General features: G+C 34.0%; 1 protein-coding gene across 12 annotated transcripts in view; it reads right to left on the bottom strand.

Annotated features, from left to right (window-relative positions):
• Positions 1–19353, bottom strand: part of ZNF280D (zinc finger protein 280D) — a 120579-nt gene that overhangs the window by 86411 nt on the left and 14815 nt on the right. For 8 of the 12 annotated variants that reach the window (XR_007475549.1, XM_049705986.1, XM_049705983.1 and 5 more), the window contains 3 exons: positions 9990–10136; positions 7548–7613; positions 7308–7447 (listed from right to left, as the gene is read on the bottom strand). Coding sequence is in view for 11 of the 12 variants with exons in the window: in XM_049705986.1 (XP_049561943.1) it covers positions 7308–7447; positions 7548–7613; positions 9990–10136 (353 nt within the window). In the remaining variant the exon portion in view is untranslated. Of the gene's footprint in view, positions 1–7307; positions 7448–7547; positions 7614–9989; positions 10137–13384; positions 13599–19353 lie in introns of those variants that run through there. The other 4 variants (XM_033436977.2, XM_033436980.2, XM_033436981.2 and 1 more) reach the window with 2 other exon arrangements.

The raw sequence follows: 19353 nt of genomic DNA, 5'->3' as shown, positions 1-19353 counted from the left end.
TGGGAATTAATCTGCAGTATGGTGCATCAGGGTTAAGGATGAACACATCACATGATATGAGTTTTGGGATCGTCTTTACTGGCAAAATTTATAAGCCAAGTCTAAGAAAGAAAACTAATGGGTCCCCCCTCTTCCCAGCACCCTACGGAAAGCCATGCTGGGCCAGGCAATCTCCCACCTCTTAGGGCAAATACAAAACTGCCAGGTCAGCAGGATGAACAAACAAGAAAGCTAGGCACACAGGGTTTAGAATGGAAGCTGTTTATAGGACTGATCTGGGACACCTGCTCCATTCCTGAAGTGCTTGGAGCTCAAGGAAAGTTTCAGACCTTCCATCAGGAGAAAGTGTGGTCCCAGTTAACAGGAAGATATCAAGAGTGAAAAGTATGAAATGAATCATAATATAGTCAAATATAAGACAGTATAAATTTATATGTTAGCACACACATATATTAATATAAATAATCATAAAATGTGGTCAATATAATTTAGGGATATATATGTATTCCAAAACTATTATATATTAAATATACTGATACACATACACAAAAATAGGACCCAATTCTATTTACAAAAGACCATCATTGTACAGAGTGAGCTCTCATTAGAGTGATTTTGGACCATTCTATGAGTCATAATATATAACAAGCAAAAGCTCTAAGATTTAACAAGACTTAAAGATCAAAAGGGAAAAAGTCACTTTAAGAGAAAAATGGGCAAAGGGCATAAACTGAGGCACTTCAAAAGCAAAAAACAAATGACCAATACATACAAAAAACTTTTTTCCCAACTTACTAGTCAAAGAAATGCAAGTAAAGACAATGGCAATTACATAACACAAAATAATTGCCACTTCTCTTGAAAGTATCAAGGTCATAATAGACAAAGAGTAAGTAAGTGTAGAAAAATATGAGGAGACTAAGAAGAAACAACAAACTGTTAAGGTGTGATCCTAAATAGGATGCTGGGAACGAAAAATGACATTAATGGAAAAACTGGTAAAATTCAAATAAGGTCTGCAATTTAGTTTTGATAAGTAAAATGTCAGCATTAGGGATATTGTATTATATTTCCTGTAAGTCTAAAATTAGTTTGAAATAAAATTAAAATTTATCAATTAAAAAATAATGATAACATATACTACTGGCAAAATAGAAGCTATATTTAGGTATAACTTTTCCACATGAAAACTGTGGCAGCAGCTATCACAGGCTTTATATTAGTTCACATCCTTTCATCCAACGATTCCACTTTAAAAATTTATAGTAAGGAAGTGAAACTGTTTATTGGAGAATTATTTTTAACAGCAAAAAATTAAAATCTTTATGTCCAACAATGGAAAAATGGTTAAATAAATTAAAAGATTACCATGCAACCACTAATATGTTTTTGAGAAATATCCAGTGACACATTCCTAGTAGAATGTTCAGTGAAAAAAGAGAAATACGCATCTGTGTATATAGTTTGGTTCTGACTGATATAATCTACACTGTTTGAAGGGGGGAAAAATCAAAATACAGTATGTACACTTCTCTCTTTCTAAACTTTCCCAACAAAATACATATTATTTCAAAATACAAACAGGAAGGTTTTGCTTATTTTGTGCTTATAAATTAAGGGACAAATAAGTTTTAAGAATTTTGGTTTACTACTAACTTTTCTATTGACATCAGTTTGTCCATGGGAAGTTATAGAAACAAAATATGGGTGAAGGGAGTCAAAGTGAATAAGCTTCCAGTTATAAAATAAATAAATTATGGGGATGTGAAGTTCAGCATGGTGACTAAAGTTAATAATGCTGTACTGCATATGTGAAAGTTACTAAGAGAGATCTTAAAATTTCTCATCACAAGAAAAAAATTCTGTAACGACGTATGGTGACGGACTTTAACTAGACTTACTGTGGTGATCATTTCACAATATATACAAATATTGAATCATTATGCTGTACATCTGAAACAAATATGCTGTATGTCAACTACACCCCAATAAAAAAATTTTTCTTAATTTAAAAAGACATAAGCCTTCCTCACCACACCCTGCACGCATTGCAGATCTGTGACTAAATAAATGATTGTTGCTGTTTTAAAAAAAAAAGAAGTTGTTATGGAAATGGGTATCGAAGTAACCCAAGCCACTCAAAGAATTTGAAGCCTAACAGACAGATATTTGCATTTGAGCCTTAACGTGCAACATTTAAAAAAAAAAAAATCTGTGATGCCATCTAACTTAATTGTAACCAAGCACAATCTTGCTTCAAGATATTTTCTTCAAATATTTACACTTAAAAAAATGGATAATATTCACCTACATTTTCTAAAACAGTTCTTTAACAGAAGTACAAAGTTAATACTGTTAAACACTTTCCTAGGAAATAACTCTGGCTAATGTAAGCACCACAGTTTGAGGGAGCAGGCACACATTATTCAACAATACCTGGTAGACTTCCTGAGTGGTGCAGTGGATGAGAATCCACCTGCCAATGCAGGGGACATGGGTTCGATCCCTGGTCTGGGAATACCCCACATGTTGGCGAAGCAACTAAGCCCATGAGCCACAACTACTGAGCCTGCGTGCTGCAATCACTGAAGCCTGTGTGCCTAGAGCCCGTGGCTCCACAACCAGAGAAGCCACCACAAGGAGAAGCCTGCGCACCGCAACAAAGAGTAGCCCCCACTCGCCACAACTACAGAACGCCTGTGCGCAGCAGGGAAGACCCAATGCAGCCAAAAATAAATTTTAAGAACAACAAAAAAAACAGTAACTGGTTAAAATAATTATCCAACATGGAATTTTTAAAGTCTCCTAAAACTGTTCAGAAAGATATCAAACACAACAGTAAGGGGAGAATGGGTGCTAGACTGGGATCCAGAAAATCCGCACATTTATTTAGCTACAAAACCTTGGGCAAGTCACTTCTGAACTTGAAGTTATTCACCCTTCACACCTAAAACACAAGCCACAGTCATATTTTAAATATACTTGCATTTCACGGTTCACTGCATGTATTAAATCAAGTAGTTGTCACAAAGACCTTATACCCCATTTTATAAGTAGGTAAACTAAGGTTAGGTGTGGTTATGCAAGGTTCCCAATACAGCCCCACTTATTATTGATGGAGCTGTAATTAGAAGTTGGGTCTAATTACAAAGCCTATGCCCTTAAGCTGTATCACACTGACTTTTTAAATGATAACAATATATCCCCACTACCTGAAACAGATTTGAAAGAGACACTGAAGTATAGAGATGTTACACATGAAAAAGTAAATATACACATACATACAAAACATGACATAAAATGAAAAACTATAATTAAAAGCAGTGGCTTCCAAAATTCACAGTAAATAATTTCCTTACATAGCGTCCTCAATTCATTCCAGAATATATGTCATTCTTATCTGTGCACATTAGAATCACCTCGAGAGCTTTTTAAAATGTATTACTTCCAAGACCCATCCACCCAGACCAACTGACAAAATTTCGTCTTTTAAAAACTCCCCAAGATCTGGAACTATCAATTGAGGTGTTTTGATTTAAAAACTATGCCCACAGAAGTAAAACATTTTGAGTTAGAAAAAGCTCTAGTTTCTAACTTTTATAACACCAAAGATATCACCCCTCATTTTATTTTTTTTCTCCCTGGGTCCAATGTTGGAAAGATTTTTATCTATCAAACTGAATTAAATAATAAAGTTTCTTTTTCCGGTTTTCTATCCTTCCAAATGCCAAACAGCTTACAATACGCATGAGAAACCTACCAAGTTAATTTGATTCCACTAATAACAAAGAATCTTTACATTTTGGGTAGCTTACCATCTTAGGATCCAAGATGGAGAATCAGCAGTCTGGGTAAAATTATCTCTCATTTTAGAAATGAAGAAAATGAGGCTCAGAGAGGTTTTGCCAATGCTTTAGTTAAGAACAAGGCAGAATCAGCATTCAAGTCTCTTGCTTCAATCTTAAGTTATTTAAACTACTAGTCCAGGGCTCATATCAATATTATTATTTCAAAATGCTAAAACTACAGAAAAGATTTGGGGGGGGCATGGTATTTGCCCAAAGATACTCTTATTTTTTATGATATGTGACCTCTTCAAAATATAAGTGGGGGCAGAGTTTATTTCGCCATAGATTTTTCTTTTCATGTAAATAAAATTAAATTTAATAAGTCTTCTATGAAAGATACACCTCAAATATCAATTTTTAGTGGTAACAAATATGTAGATTACCTTATAGTAATATGATATAAAGTGAAGGAAAAATGGATTAGTCATACCAAAAATATCTGGATTCAATTCTGGTTTTGAAATTGAATATTTGCAAGAAAATTTATAGGTGCTTTGGTAGTTGTTTCACTTATTGTAAAAAGAACAAACATTTTAGGGGAAATTTACTATTTCTGTAAGGCCAATGCCAAATAGCTTATGAAGCATGAAAAAATCCACTGAGTTAATTCAATTCCAGTAGCAAAGAATCTTCACATTTTGGGTAACTTTTTGTTTTAGTACTCTAACTCCTTGGTTTCAGAACCCCTCTACACATTGAAAAATTACTGAGGACCCAAAAGAATTTTTATTTAGGTAGGTTATATCTACTGATATTTACCATATTAGAGATTAAAACAGAGAAATTTTAAAAATATTTATTAATTTCATTTTAAACAATAATAAATCCATTACAGATTAACATAAATAACATTTTGTAAAAAATGGCTTATCTAGCAAACACAAAAAATCAGTGAAAATAGTGGCACTGTTTTACATTTCTGCAAATCTCTTTAATGTCTAGATTAATCAAAAACTGCTATACTCTCATACCTGCTTTGGCTTTCATTCTGTTAAAATATGTTGTTTCGGTTGAAGAATATACAATACCAAAACTCAACAGTTGGTATTTTCTTTCTTTTTTTTTTTTTTTTGTGGTACACGGGCCTCTCACTGTTGTGGCCTCTCCCGTTGTGGACGCGCAGGCTCAGCGGCCATGGCTCACGGTCCCAGCCGCTCCGCGGCATGTGGGATCTTCCCGGACCGGGGCACGAACCCATGTCCCCTGCATCAGCAGGCGAACTCTCAACCACCGCGCCATCAGGGAAGCCAGACAGTTGGTATTCTCTTAAAGGTTTGTTGCAATGTGAAATCTCACTCCTTATCACTGAGTTTTTTGAACTTTGTTACATTAAAATCTATTAGCCTTATCTTGCACTTTGAATGAATTTTATCCATGCATGATTTTATTACATCATACATTAGTTATTTAGAAAATATTGATTTCTTTGAATTACGCACATCTTCCAAACGTTGAAAAATTACACAATATCAAAAAATCATATTTATTAATACCGCCACCCACCAGAAAAGATTTTACATACTGGGAAGCTGTCAAGATCATGATGGCAGGTCAAGTTGTTCAAAATTCTAACTTTGCTTAATAGCTCAAATTTCATCGGTGGCAAGAAATACCACCAGTTGTTTTCCTTGAAGTGGCAGGTGCACTTTGTTCAATTTTGAGGAACTGTCTACCAAACAGCAAAGACTGAAAAACTCATGTGTGGCAGACTTTAAAGTAGCTTCCATGATCCCCACGCCCTGGTATTCATGTCCTGTGTGATTCCCTCTCTTGGAGTGTGTGCAAGACACGTGACTTGTTTCTGACAGAATACAGCAAAAATGACAGAATGTACATGATTTTTTGTATGTGATTACATTACATAAGGCTGTAATGCCATCCTGCTAAGGATTCTCTCTTCCTTGTGTACTTTGAGGAAGTAAGAAGCCATGTTGGAAAGACCCACCTGGCAAGGAGCCAGCCAAAAGCCACTAAAATTCTGAGACTCTCAATATGACAACCCTTAAGGAACCGAATGGTACCAATAAGCATGAGAACTTGGAAGCAGATACTTCCTGAGTTGAGCTTCAGATGAGACTGCAAGCTCAGAGCCCACACCTTGAATGAAGCCTTGAGGGACTATGAAGATATGACCTGACTCCTGACCCACAAAATCTGTGAGATAATAAAAGTAGGTGTTTTTAAACCATTAAGTTAATAGTAGTATAAACCATGGTTTGTCAGTCATCCTTTCAAGTTAAAAATGGTCTTCTGGGTAGTTTAGCTCACAATTTAATCACACTAGTGCTTTTCCTCAAGATAATCATCACACCTCAGACACAGTAATACTTTATGCACACCACCCATTTCATCACACAAAATATTTTAAAAGACACATGTATTCAAGGGTAGAGAGTTAATAAAATTAATAACGTTTTAATTCTTCATCAAGGGAACGGAGTATGACTGGAATAATTTTTATTGTGAGTGCAGGGTGGTGACTAATACAAAAACTACTATTCATACTAAGGAACCAGCAGTTTACCCACCACTGCTTTTGCATCATCAGTGCAAATGTCAACACAGTGAAAAAAGCAAATAGTGTCTTTGTGTTATTGTGACAATACTGTTGATCCAAAACCTATAAAAGAGTCTTACAGGAACCCCAGGGGACTGAAGACTACACTTTGAAAACTTTCACACTAAGGCAATGCTTCCATTTTTTTTAGAAGTATACATTTACGTACAATACACATGCATGTATATACAAATACAAATAAACTACGGATTAGTCTGGATTGAAATCCCAGATGTATCATTTGCCAGCTGTGTGACCCTGAGTGAATTATTTAAATTATTAAATTTAATATTTAATTATTTAAATTCACTGTGAGCCTCAGTTTCCTCAACTATAAAACAGAGAAAAATAATAGTGTCTACTTCATAGGAACATTTAAGAATTAAATGAGATTAATTCATGTACAGCATTTAGCACAAAGCCTTGCACATATTAACAACTCAATAAATATTAACTATTAGTTTTTGTTAAGAGTTATTTAAACTAACTAAACTATGACGGTATGTTTTCAGAATAAAAAGCTCCAGTAGCCTCTTAGCAATTTTCCCAATTAAGAACTAAGAACATTTGGCCCAATTTACAATCTGAAATAGTTTGCCATTATGCAATATTCATTACTAATTATACTTTTATTCATGTTTTGATAGCACAGTTTTCAATACTGTACCTATTTAATTTAAGCATATTACCTAATTTAAAAACAGGCTGAGTAGTTTGTTACTGCAATTATTATTTGGGTACCAGTTGAGCTATCATAGAGAAGGTGACATTTTCTGATGCTGATTATGATTCCATTAGATGATTACCCATGGTAGTACAGAATTTTAACTAGGCATTGTCGATACTGATAAATAATATCCAATGTATCCCTCAGCTGGCTGTGTAGTTTCAGAAACACTTACAGGTTTAGACAAAGGCTGAACAATAACAGAACTATCTGAAGATCTAGATTCAGGATGAAAATTTACTGGCGAGGCAGGCACTGGATTTGATGTTGGGTTCGTGTAGTGTTGACTTGTAGGCTTGAATGCAGCAGTAATACCTGTATTTTAAAATTATACAACACATTGAATATATTTCTATATAATCAATGATGTCAAAATACTTCACTTTAAAACAAAAATAGTACAATAATACTGTACCTCGGCTGAGCGCACCATTCTTTATTCCCCTTGAATATGAGCTGGGGTTTACTCTATTCAAAATATCTATAAAAGATTACATTTATTTTAAAATTCATTGTTTGAATGATATATATATTAAGATAATAGAAATCATACACTGAAAACAAACAGATTCTTAGAAGGAGAATACAAGTTAACGCTGACTTATGAATATAGTTAATTTTAAACGTATATATCTTTATCTACTGAAGAAATAAGATTATGCATCTTAATTATCTTATAAAATAAGAACAATCTTTCTAACTGTAACTCAAAATCCAAAAGCCAGAAGTTAAAGATTGATAAATATGACTACATAAAAGTCAAACCTTCTGCATGGCAAAGAAATAGTCATATAATTGGCAAAAAATTTCTAAAAATATATTCATATACAACGATAATTGAAGTATATATCTTTCTTTGAGTGATGAAAGGGCTATACATACACTCAAGTTCCTATTACTCAAAATCAAACCCTGTCTAACATCCATATCCAATTCACACCCTTATAAGCCCTGAAGTATCATTATAAGGGATCTCACTGGATTATCTGCACCGTTACTGAGTCCTAAAGGGAAACTATCAGAGAATACAGACTGCAGTGAACACACAGTTTACCAGAATATCTTACAACTTAAGGGGCTTCAAATTTATCACTATACCAGAAGTCAGAACATAATATGACTTTCAGGATCAGTTTAAAGTTCCTAATTGCAGTTTAAAGTTCCTAATTACAGGTTTTTCAGTAATCAAACTAAAATTTAGAAGAGTAAGGATTGCCTGAAATTGTTGGTTAGAAAAAGGTAAAAGCACAAACACCAGACCTCATATAAATTTCCTTTTTTCCCCTCGTAGTAGAAAGGAACCAGCTCCCATAAAATAATTCTATAAAGTAAAGGGCCATATAAAAGTAGGACTGTTTTCTGAAAATGGCAATGCAGTGCTCTATACCTAAGTACTAGAGATGTCTTAAAGGAGAAAAATCTGCTCAAGCAACTTGACCCCATTTTCATTCAGAAATTCAAGATTAAGTATTTACTCAAACCATCAGAGAACTACTGCTAAAGTCCTTCTGGTGTTTGTATTCTACAAAAGTTCGTACCTTCCTTTCTGGCAACTGTATATAAACATTTAGCTCATACTCCATATGTTAAAATATTTTATGGCTTATACATAAACAGCAATAAAATCATTTAAATTGTGCATCTTAAGAGTACACTAAAGAAATTCTTCCTGGTCAATCTCCTTCTGACAGAATTATTTTAAAACTAATATATGTTATTCCAGTTGAATACTGTTAACAGTCATCTACAATCAATATAAATTCAACTTAAATCTTAACTGTCATCTTTTCAATAAGAGAACTTGAGTAACAATTTTGCAATATGGTAATATTCCAGTATAAAATAATCACAGTGGCAAGAAACAGTAATTAAGAGAATATATAATTATGTTCCACTATCATCAAGAAGCATGCCATCACGCCTAGTTCAATTTATAATCGAAGTGGCACTCCACTTAGAACCTCTAGGAGTTATTATCAATCTGCCACAAAAAAATGCTACTGAGAATTCAATTGGTTAAGCTATTCTTCCTCTAATAAAACTGACTAAAAATGCCATTCCAAGTTTAGAGGCAACAGAAGGAAGAGCCAGGCCTTCAGAAAATTTAAAAGTAGTCTCTTAATTACACTTCTATGCACTAACTTGGTAAGAAAACACTAGTATGCTGGTTACATTCTTTCGTAAATTCTCCTGACTTAAACAAGCAAATAAACATGTAAATGCAGTGGGAAGGGATCTATTTTCTCTTTCTCTCCTGAAATTTGTACATTATTTCTCTGTACTTCCATACATTTTTGAGTGGACGTTTTAACAAGTGTCGTTTGTCTTTAACAATGTAACAATGTCAAATCGAGTTACTCTAACTGAAATCATTCACTGCCTATATATTCTGTAGCTATGTATAGATGACACTGCAATGAGGCAGTTGCTTAGATGTAAGAACCCCTACCTGAGACTAACCCAAACTTATTTAGTGTATTCTGACATTTTAAGCAAAATATTCTAAACTCTTCTGTTTCTCAGTTTAAAAGAGGAAAAAAGAAAATGAACAAAAATATAAATAGGTTTACCTGGCTCCACTAAAAATTATGATTTCTAATATGAAAAGACCTCCAGTGTCACCAGCTAATCTTAGTCCGTTTCTTTTTCTCACATCTGATATTTTAACCTCTTACCTCCTTCCTTAAGTCCCCAATCAAAACCCTGACTCTGAAATTCTTACTGACCTCCCACCCAATCTGTCATCCCTAACTCCCTACAGAGGAACAAGAACTTAATACCTATAAAACAGTTCACAAGTTTTTCTATTAGAAACAGTATCTTACAAAACTGGGCTTCACTAAAAGTAAATGCTCACTTGAAATTGCTGGTTTTGAACTTGATATCTCTCCAACAAAGATCGGCTCATCATCATCATCATCATCAACCTCTTTTACTTTCTTCTGCCATGGTTCCAACTCTTCTTCTTCACATTCCATAAAGAGTTCTGCCATTTTTGATTTATCTAATTTTCAAAAGGAGAGAAGCAAACCTTATTTTCAAAAAGAAAAATAAATGCATTTTTTGTAATACATAGTATGATATTTAAGATCTACTTTAATAATCCTAATAGCAATTTCTGAATTCATATTTATAGTTAGTGCATGGTAGCAACAATGAGAAACCCAGAGCTCACTCTCTAAGATATAAACTAGTAAGATTTAGATAAAGAGATGATAGATAGGTAGACAGATAGATAGACAGATGGATGATAGTTGACAGTAGTTCTTTACAGTGGACAGAAATTTGGAAACAAAGTCAGTTTCAGTCATATGCCTAGAATATGATTATATCTTCAAAAAAAGATTGCACCTAACCATTATCCAAAAAAAAAAAATGTACTAACAAAAGGCAGATAAACTAAGAATAAGAGGCAACAGGTGGGAGATATAACAGAAAAACTGAATCAAATTCAGGAATGCCAGGTACACAGCAAAGCAGGGATGAGGTGCTAGGCTAAAATAAAAGAACAAAGTGAGGCTTATTCCAATCCGGGAAAATTAGACATTTCCCACCTGAAGAAACAGACCAAAGAACATACAGTAAATATCACCACCCTAGAAGTCCTGACCAAGCACAGACCTCCTAGGAAACATTTCAGTGCCTCAGTAATAGACAACCAATTAGCACCAGAAATTTTCGGAAAACCTCTTGTCTTTCAGACCAAAATCAATAAAACAGATAAAGAGTCCTAAGGAAAAGAGATAATGCAAAAAGCAAGACAAATACTAGAAAAAATATAATTAGCATTTTTAGAGATATGAGACAAAAAAGGATGTTATAAAAAGTAATGTTCAGAAACAAAAATAGAACTAAAAATACGATAGCCAAATTTTTAAATTCAGTTAAAAAAAACAAAATGTCCTCAAAGGTGGAACTACGAGAGAAAAAAAAAATTTATATATACATACATACGTACACACACACAAGTATATATGTAAACAAAACAGAGAACACAAGGTTGTTAGAAAATCAATTTCAAAAGTACAACACTCACCTAATAAAATTTATAGAACGAGAATAGAGAAAAAGCAGGGGGTAGGTTATCAAAGAAATAATGTAAGAAAATTTCCTAGATCAGAAGACAAAAATCTCTTGGTTGAAAGATCCCACTAATACTCAGTACAACAATCAAGAAAAAAGTTATATCAAGACATATAATTACCAAATTTCAGAACAAAAAAGATAAAGAGAATATCCTCAGATCTGTAGGGGTTGGGGGGCAGAAACAGATCATATAGAAAAGATCAAGAGTAATAAGAACAGAAACTAAAAGACAGCAAGGTAATACTTATAAAATTCTTACCAGAATTATTTTTCAATTTAGAATTCAAACTTTTCATCAAGTGTGAGAGTAAGGACCAGCAACATCACACAAGATTTACTTCCCAGGCACCCTTTCTCAGGAAGCTACTATACAATCCACCAAAACATGAGACTCAGTCAAGAAAGAGGAAGACACAGGATGAAGAAAACATGGCATTCACCACAATACAAAGTCCCAGAACAACAGAAGTTCAGTAGGCCTAGAGAACAACCAGTCCAGACTAATTCAGGAGAACAGTACCTTCAGGAGCAATGTCTCTAGGAGGCCAAAGAAAAGATGATTAAAGTATAAACTTTTAAACTACCTGACAAGTTTTACAGTATAAAAACCTGAATTGAGAGGCTCTTCAGAGTGTGAGAAGATTTAGCTATAGACTTCAATACAAGTTAGCAAATTAAAAAACATGAAAAGTATTAATTGCTGGGTACACCAGAAGAAAGAAAAAAAATAAAAAGAAATGTATCCTCTCATATGCTATTCTATATATAATGGCATATTAATAGCATATTACCATGCTTGTCAGTGAACAGTATTTATATGGTCACCATAATGAAAATATCAAATACAGATTTGATTTTTTATGTTGGGAGATACTTAGAGGGAAGGAAGGCGTAGCTGTAAGAAAGCATAAATCCTCATGATAAACATCATTAGAAAATGGTTAAAACTGACTATGCAACAGACAGCACACATATATATATATGTGCATAAGCACTCTTCAAGAAACTTAGGTTAAACCCCTTAAAGCCTTTTTAGGTTGTTTGATTTTTTAAAACTATGTATATATATTACTTTAAGCTGAGGTGGAGGAGAAAAAGGAAGAGTAAGAGGAGGGGAGGAAGGAAAAAAGAGAAACAGTACTGAAGGTCTAAACTAAAGTAACAGCAATGGAGATGGATACAAGTGATGCTTAACTAGATATATAAAGAGGGCATATATAGCTATATACCATATATATATACACACATATATATGAATGGGACAGTGTGTGGGCGCTAATCCACTATGACCAGTTTCCTTAAAGGAAGAGCAGATCAGGGGACTTCCCTGGTGGTCCAGTGTGTAAGACTCTGCGCTCCCAACGCAGGGGGTCCAGGTTTGATCCCTGGTCAGGGAACTAGATCCCACATGTATGCCACAACTAAGAAGTCCATATGCTGCAACTAAGATCCCATGTGCCTCAACTAAGACCTGGCACAGCCAAAATTAATTAATTATTTTTAAAAAAGAAAGAAGAATAGCAGATCAGGACACAGATACACGTATTAAGGAAAGACACCCTGAAGACATAGGAAGCAGATGACCACCTATAAGCCAAGGAGAGAGGCCTGGAACAGATCCTTCCCTCACGACCCTCAAAAGGAACTAACCCTACCAACACCTTGATCTTAGACTTCTAGGCTCCAGAATTGTGAGCAAATAAACTTCTGTCATTTAAGCCATCTAGTCTATGATACTTTGTCATGGCAGCCCTACCAAACTCATGCAGAAGACAAAGATCTTCCTTACTCTTTTTAGCACGGTACTGCCATTGTCAATATATACAGGATATATTGTTGAGAAAAAAATTACTGAAGATACGTAACAGCTTTACAATTTTTTTAGAAATAATTAATTTTTGTCTATGCATAAAAGAAACATACATGACTATGTATACCAAACTAATAATAGTAGCAATCACCAGGCACAGAGAGAAATCATTTCATTTCTACTTTACTCATATTTTAATTCACATTATTTGTTTTTATGTGAGCATTTGCTACCTTAACAATTTTAAGTGTTGTTGTTTTTAAGGAAATGTGCCTACCTCTCATCCTTTCTCCTGACGCAAAGTTATTGGTACAAAAGCCACATACACTAGTATCAGTAGTGGCAGCAACACTTACTTTTTGGCTGAAAAGCGTTGTCGCCAATCAAGTTGAAGAGCTGACTTTCTGTAAATTGTCATTTAAGTACTGACACAAGACATCAGTCAATTTTATGAGTCACTTTAAGTAAAGCCAAATATTGAAATGTGAAACTTGGGGTTTAGAAATTCTTGGATCTAATTTTGATCATCATGTGACTCCACACAAGGCAGCAAGTTATCTCTTTTCCTTCCTATAAAATGAAGATACCTAGTATTAAAGTGGATTTCATTAAATTAAATATACACATACTTAATTATTTTTCCTATAAAAAGCTCAATTTTTAAATTTGATAAGTTTAACATAAACATTTAACTCACTCTACATAACTGGTTCTTTCTTGAATGAACCCAAATTTAATAACTGAAATGGTGATTCTATTAAGCTCTTACTATTTGAAGAAGTCTGAAATTATTAAATTACAAATACTTTTTTAAAAGCATCCTTGTGTAAAAATGAATAATCGCCTCATAATGTACTATTTTAATAAATCTGAATTTTTCAGATGCTAAGTGACATTAATCTTTAACTGTTACCTATTCTTCACATTCCATAATACAACATAATCTTAAATAAGTTTTAGTTTATATTTCTCTGGGTTTTTTAATCAATGAAACTTAAAAGGAAAAAATTAATTGGATATAGTACTTCATCATAGATTAATTCATTCAAAAAATAACTATTCAAACTAATCATACTCATTGCTTTCTGTATGTAAGGTAATGTACAAAGTTCTAGGGAAAAAACAAAGATAAATAAGTCACAGTATTTGCCTTCAAAAATTTATAATAAATATGTTTATAATTCAAAACAAATGCTTTTAGAATAAACATATAAAAATTTGAATTGGGGCTTCCCTGGTGGCGCAGGGGTTAAGAATCCTCCTGCCAACGCAGGGGACATGGGTTCGAGCCCTGGTCTGGGAAGATCCCACATACTGCGGAGCAACTAAGCTCGTGCACCACAACTAGTGAAGCCCGCGTGCCTAGAGTCCGTGCTCCGCAACAAGAGAAGCCACCACGAGAAGCCCACGCACAACAAAGAGTAGCCCCCATTTGGTGCCACTAGAGAAAGCCCGCACGCAGCAACAAAGACCCAAAATCTATTTTTAAAAAATTGAATTGCCTTATTTAAAACAAGAATTTGCTTTCTGGATTCCCACACATACAATAGCAAAAATTTTTTTAAATATACAAAAATTTTTAAAACTGCTTTACTTATAAAGGAAAAAAGTAAAAAATTAGATGGCAGACACCTAAAATATTAAGATACACAGCTAATACAATCTTCACATTCCTCTTTATTCTCAGGCTGACAAAAGCTAGTTTTCCTGCTTTTTAATTTCCAAGTTATTTGGATTGAATTAGTCCACAGGAAAGAAAAATTATTATTTTAATCTCAGAAGTTATTGCTACAAATGTTTAAATTACTATTACAAGAGACTCTAGTGAATATTGTGTTCAACTAAATTCACCAAGTTATGAGGTCTCTTTAACTCAATTATTTGAATAGTTGTAGCTTGCCCCTAAACTAACATCAGCAGTACCTAAGCAGATACATGACAATTCTTGCTCAACATTAAGGACCTCCTAGTACCAAGAATACAGAATATTCTCTAAGAGCCTTAATTACACAGCTTATGAGACTCACATATAACATTTTTGTTAAGTGATCATATAAATATCATTTAGCAAAACTTTAAAATTAGTACTCAATTTACAAATATTCAATTAATAAATGACCTGTCCATATGAACAAGATATCCGCTGCCTATGACTATAAAGATGACTTTAAGATAACCTACTTCAGAAGCCTGAGGATCATAGTAGCTACTTAGGAACCTCAACTGACACACTAGCAAACACACTAAAAAGCTGGCAATTAGAACTGTAATTCAGCCAAAAGCTGCACTGTGTAACACAGTAGCCACTAGCCACAGGTGACTATTTAAGTTTAATTAAAACTAAATAAAATTTAAAACTCAGTTCCTCAGTTTCCCTAACCACATTGCAAATGTTCAAAGTCACATGTGGCTGGTGGCTACTGCATTTGACAGTGCAGCTACAGAACATTTCTACTGGACAATGCTGGTCTAAAGAGTCATTGCCTTATTTCATTCTGGTTAATAAACAAACACTTTAATGGATTCCTTTGGCATGTCAGCCACTGGAACACGCCAAAACTATCACGGTCAAAATCTCTCAAGTCACCACTTCAGAATTTTAGTGGTAAGGCATGGAATTCAGCTGCCAGTGCAGTGAAATATCCAACGAAGGTATGCAGTGGGGATCTCAAAGCTCCAAAAGGTTTCAACAGCTTCTGCAGCTCAGAGGTGGCTCCAAAACAGCCAGAAGAAGAGAATACACTACACTTCAGCTACTGACTCAGGTAGAAATTATATGACCATGTTTAATATGATTGTTTCTAAATGAATTCCAAGTAAATGACTTACAAGACTTTTTTATATTATAACTCATTGACTTTTGGAGACTGCTCACATAAAAAATTATAATTTCTACTTTATTATTTTTTGTTTCAGATTTTATATATCTAAAATTAAACTATATCTTAAGGATTTTTTCCTACAAAAAATTTAAGTCAAAGGAAATGTGGGGTCTAAATTTTAAACGGTTTGAAAATTTTACTTTTAGCCATTGATAGATACCACCTGATGCAATGTCACTGTGTTAAATAATAAAAGTAATGCATTTAGTCCTATACACTCTCTGGTAAGGGGGAAATTAAGCCATTCCACAATCCACAGCTGTGGAGTCTACACATAAAAAGAGTACTAGGCTAGAAGCCAGAAGAAGCAAGTCATAGCCCCAGCACTGGCACAACTTTCAGTCAAGTTACCTTACAATTCTGGGTCTCAGCTCTTAGTTCAGTTGTATTATCTCTAAGGTTTAATTCAGCTTTTTATACTTTAATGTATACTTTAAACATTTATTAACCATAAACAGTAAAATTTGGTGAAGAATAATAGGTTCAAACTCTGACTCAACTACTTATTAACTGTATGACCTTGGCCAAGTTAATCTCTGTGCTTTGCCTACACACACACACACACACACACACACACACACACGTATATATGCATATATATGCATATATATATATAAAACTTAATTCACAGAGTTATAATGGAGATTAAATGATAATATACATAAAGCACATAGCTCAATGCCTGGCACACAGAAATCACTGAATAAATCTTAACCACTTTTAACTCTGGGCTAAATTCCATTTTAAAGAACTCTAAAAACAGATCACAATTTCATTATTATACTGAAATTTATAAGCTAGCTATCAGCTGAGCATTTAGAAATCATTTTGTCTTACAGGATCTTCATTACAGTAGATCCCTCATAATAAAAGTTTAGCTTTATAAATAAACCTTCTGGAATGTGGCTGTCTAATCTATCCTGCGATATTTTCATCTTTTAAAAAAGCATTTATAAACTAGTTAAAACACTCAGTAACATATAAAATGTTAAACCCTCATATGCACATAACACACACCTATAATTTATCAACACTTAAATTATACACTCTACTAATCTTATAGAATAAAATAAGTATCTAATTCAAAATTACCAACATATAAAAATTAACACTTGGATAAAGTGTCTTATACCATTTCCATTTTTAAAAAAGCACTTTCATTATATATGAATCCCCATAATTTAATTCTAAAAAAATCATTTTTAAAAATGAGTAGGTGGTAAATAGAATACAAAAGTGAATGTGAAGAATAAGGTAAATGGTTAAGTTCTCCATCTAACCAGACCCCAAAACTTAGAGTTATTCGAAAAAATAATCCAAGAAATCACATTATGAAGTTAATCTTTGTTTTTTTTTTCATCATAAAAAATGACGTTGGGGCTTCCCTGGTGGCGCAGTGGTTGAGAGTGCGCTTGCCGATGCAGGGGACGCGGGTTCATGCCCCGGTCCGGGAAGATCCCACATGCCGCGGAGCGGCTGGGCCCGTGAGCCATGGCCGCTGAGCCTACGCGTCCGGAGCCTGTGCTCCGCAACAGGAGAGGCCACAACAATGAGAGGCCCGCGTAACGCAAAAAAAAAAAAAAAAAATTATGTTTTAATTGGGGGTTACATTACTAACCAAGAAGTTGGCAACAACAAAACCAGATATGATTAACTTAACATAAAAGGGAAAATGTGAGAGGACGTCCCTTGCGGTCCAGTGGTTAAGACTTCGCCTTCCAAATGCAGGGGGTGTGGGTTCAACCCCTGGTCGGGGAGCTAAGATCCCACATGTCTTGGGGCCAAAAAAACCAAAAACATAAAACAAAAGAAGTATTGTAACAAATTCAATAAATATTTTTAAAAATGGTCCACATCAAAAAAAAAAAGGGAAAATGTGAAACAGAAATTAATATAATCATTTCAAACGGTGAAAATTTATATTCAAAATAACACATAAAAATAAAGTTCAACTAACATAAATTTAGTCTAAGATTAACATGCTAGCTATAAGAAACATTAAACCTTTAACAATTTTGTTTATATACTTAGAAGAGTTCTTCAGAGGAATGATTTGGATGACACAGGGTCATGGAACATTGTTCAAAAAAGTCTGATTTATCACTTTTCTCCTCTCACAAATGTCACAAGAAATCAGGCATTCAAATCATCCCACTGACTTAAAGCTTTGGTTTATGTTCTATTTCATTTTATAAATAATTCTTTAGTCTTTGTCATTAATGTCATACTGAAATGGAGGTCTATAATTTTAGAATTCTAATCCCAAATGAATAGAGCTCTAAGGATTCGAAGTGGGTTCTTAACTATGAGTAACAATCTAATATTTCCAACCCTGGTTTTATGATCTCTCAAGAATTTCCACTATCTCAAGGAGATACTAAAAATTAATTTTAATTTAATGTTCATTATCTTAAAAGCATACGGTCTTTTGAAGAAGAAGAGTCATGTTTAAAATTCCAGTTTTTTATCACTTAGTATCCATCACCTACTGATTCCATCGTGGAAATTAATTTTAACAGGATTAGAAAAGCAGAGAATGATCACGTCTACTTTGACATTCTAAGACAAGTCACGCAAATAGAAACCTTAAATCATAAGATAAACCTGTATATAATTGAAAGAGAGACCCACAGAAATTTGATTTCATAAAATTCAGGTATTTAAATTTGAAATTTTATAAATAACTTATAATTTTTATTTAAAAACATTAAGTAGATGAAATTTTAAATCAGTATTTCCTCCTTTTATGGCTTTTGTTTTATTGTTAGAAAACTAAACATCTATCTTTTTCAGAATCAGTCTAGTTGTTACTGTTAAAAACCACAGACTTATTCTTGAAAATTGCACATTCTAACCACACAAAATGTACAACTAAAAACATCTGATCACTAGCAGCTAAAATACTGCAGACAAAATACTGGGGAATTACAGAAACTCTAGAAGATATTTCATCAAATCTCACCCAATTTCTGAAAGACTCTAATTTTTATTTGAAGTAGAACATTGCCTTCTGGAAATGGTCACTTCAAGAAAGGGAGAAAACGACCTTAAAAAGGGAGAGTATGGATATTACATAGTTTTATTTTTAAAATAAACCAAAAATTTCAAATGTCATTTTTAAAAAAGATGATTGGACTTCCCTGGTGGCGCAGTGGTTGAGAGTCCGCCTGCCGATGCAGGGGACATGGGTTCGTGCCCCGGTCCGGGAAGATCCCACATGCCGCGGAGCGGCTAGGCCCTTGAGCCATGGCCGCTAAGCCTGCGCGTCTGGAGCCTGTGCTCCGCAACGGGAGAGGCCACAACAATGAAAGGGCCGCGTACGGCAAAATAAAAAAAAAAAAAGATTCATTCAGGAATCTTAAGAGAAAGATGCAAACAGAGAAGGGGAAGGGTTGGGAGTCAGCCTTGAAAGAAGTGGCCTACAATGAGATCAGAACAAGGAT

This window comes from Orcinus orca, chromosome 2, assembly GCF_937001465.1.
Source record: "Orcinus orca chromosome 2, mOrcOrc1.1, whole genome shotgun sequence".
Taxonomy (NCBI): Eukaryota; Metazoa; Chordata; class Mammalia; order Artiodactyla; family Delphinidae; genus Orcinus; species Orcinus orca.
This window is presented reverse-complemented; position numbering and strand designations above follow the sequence as displayed.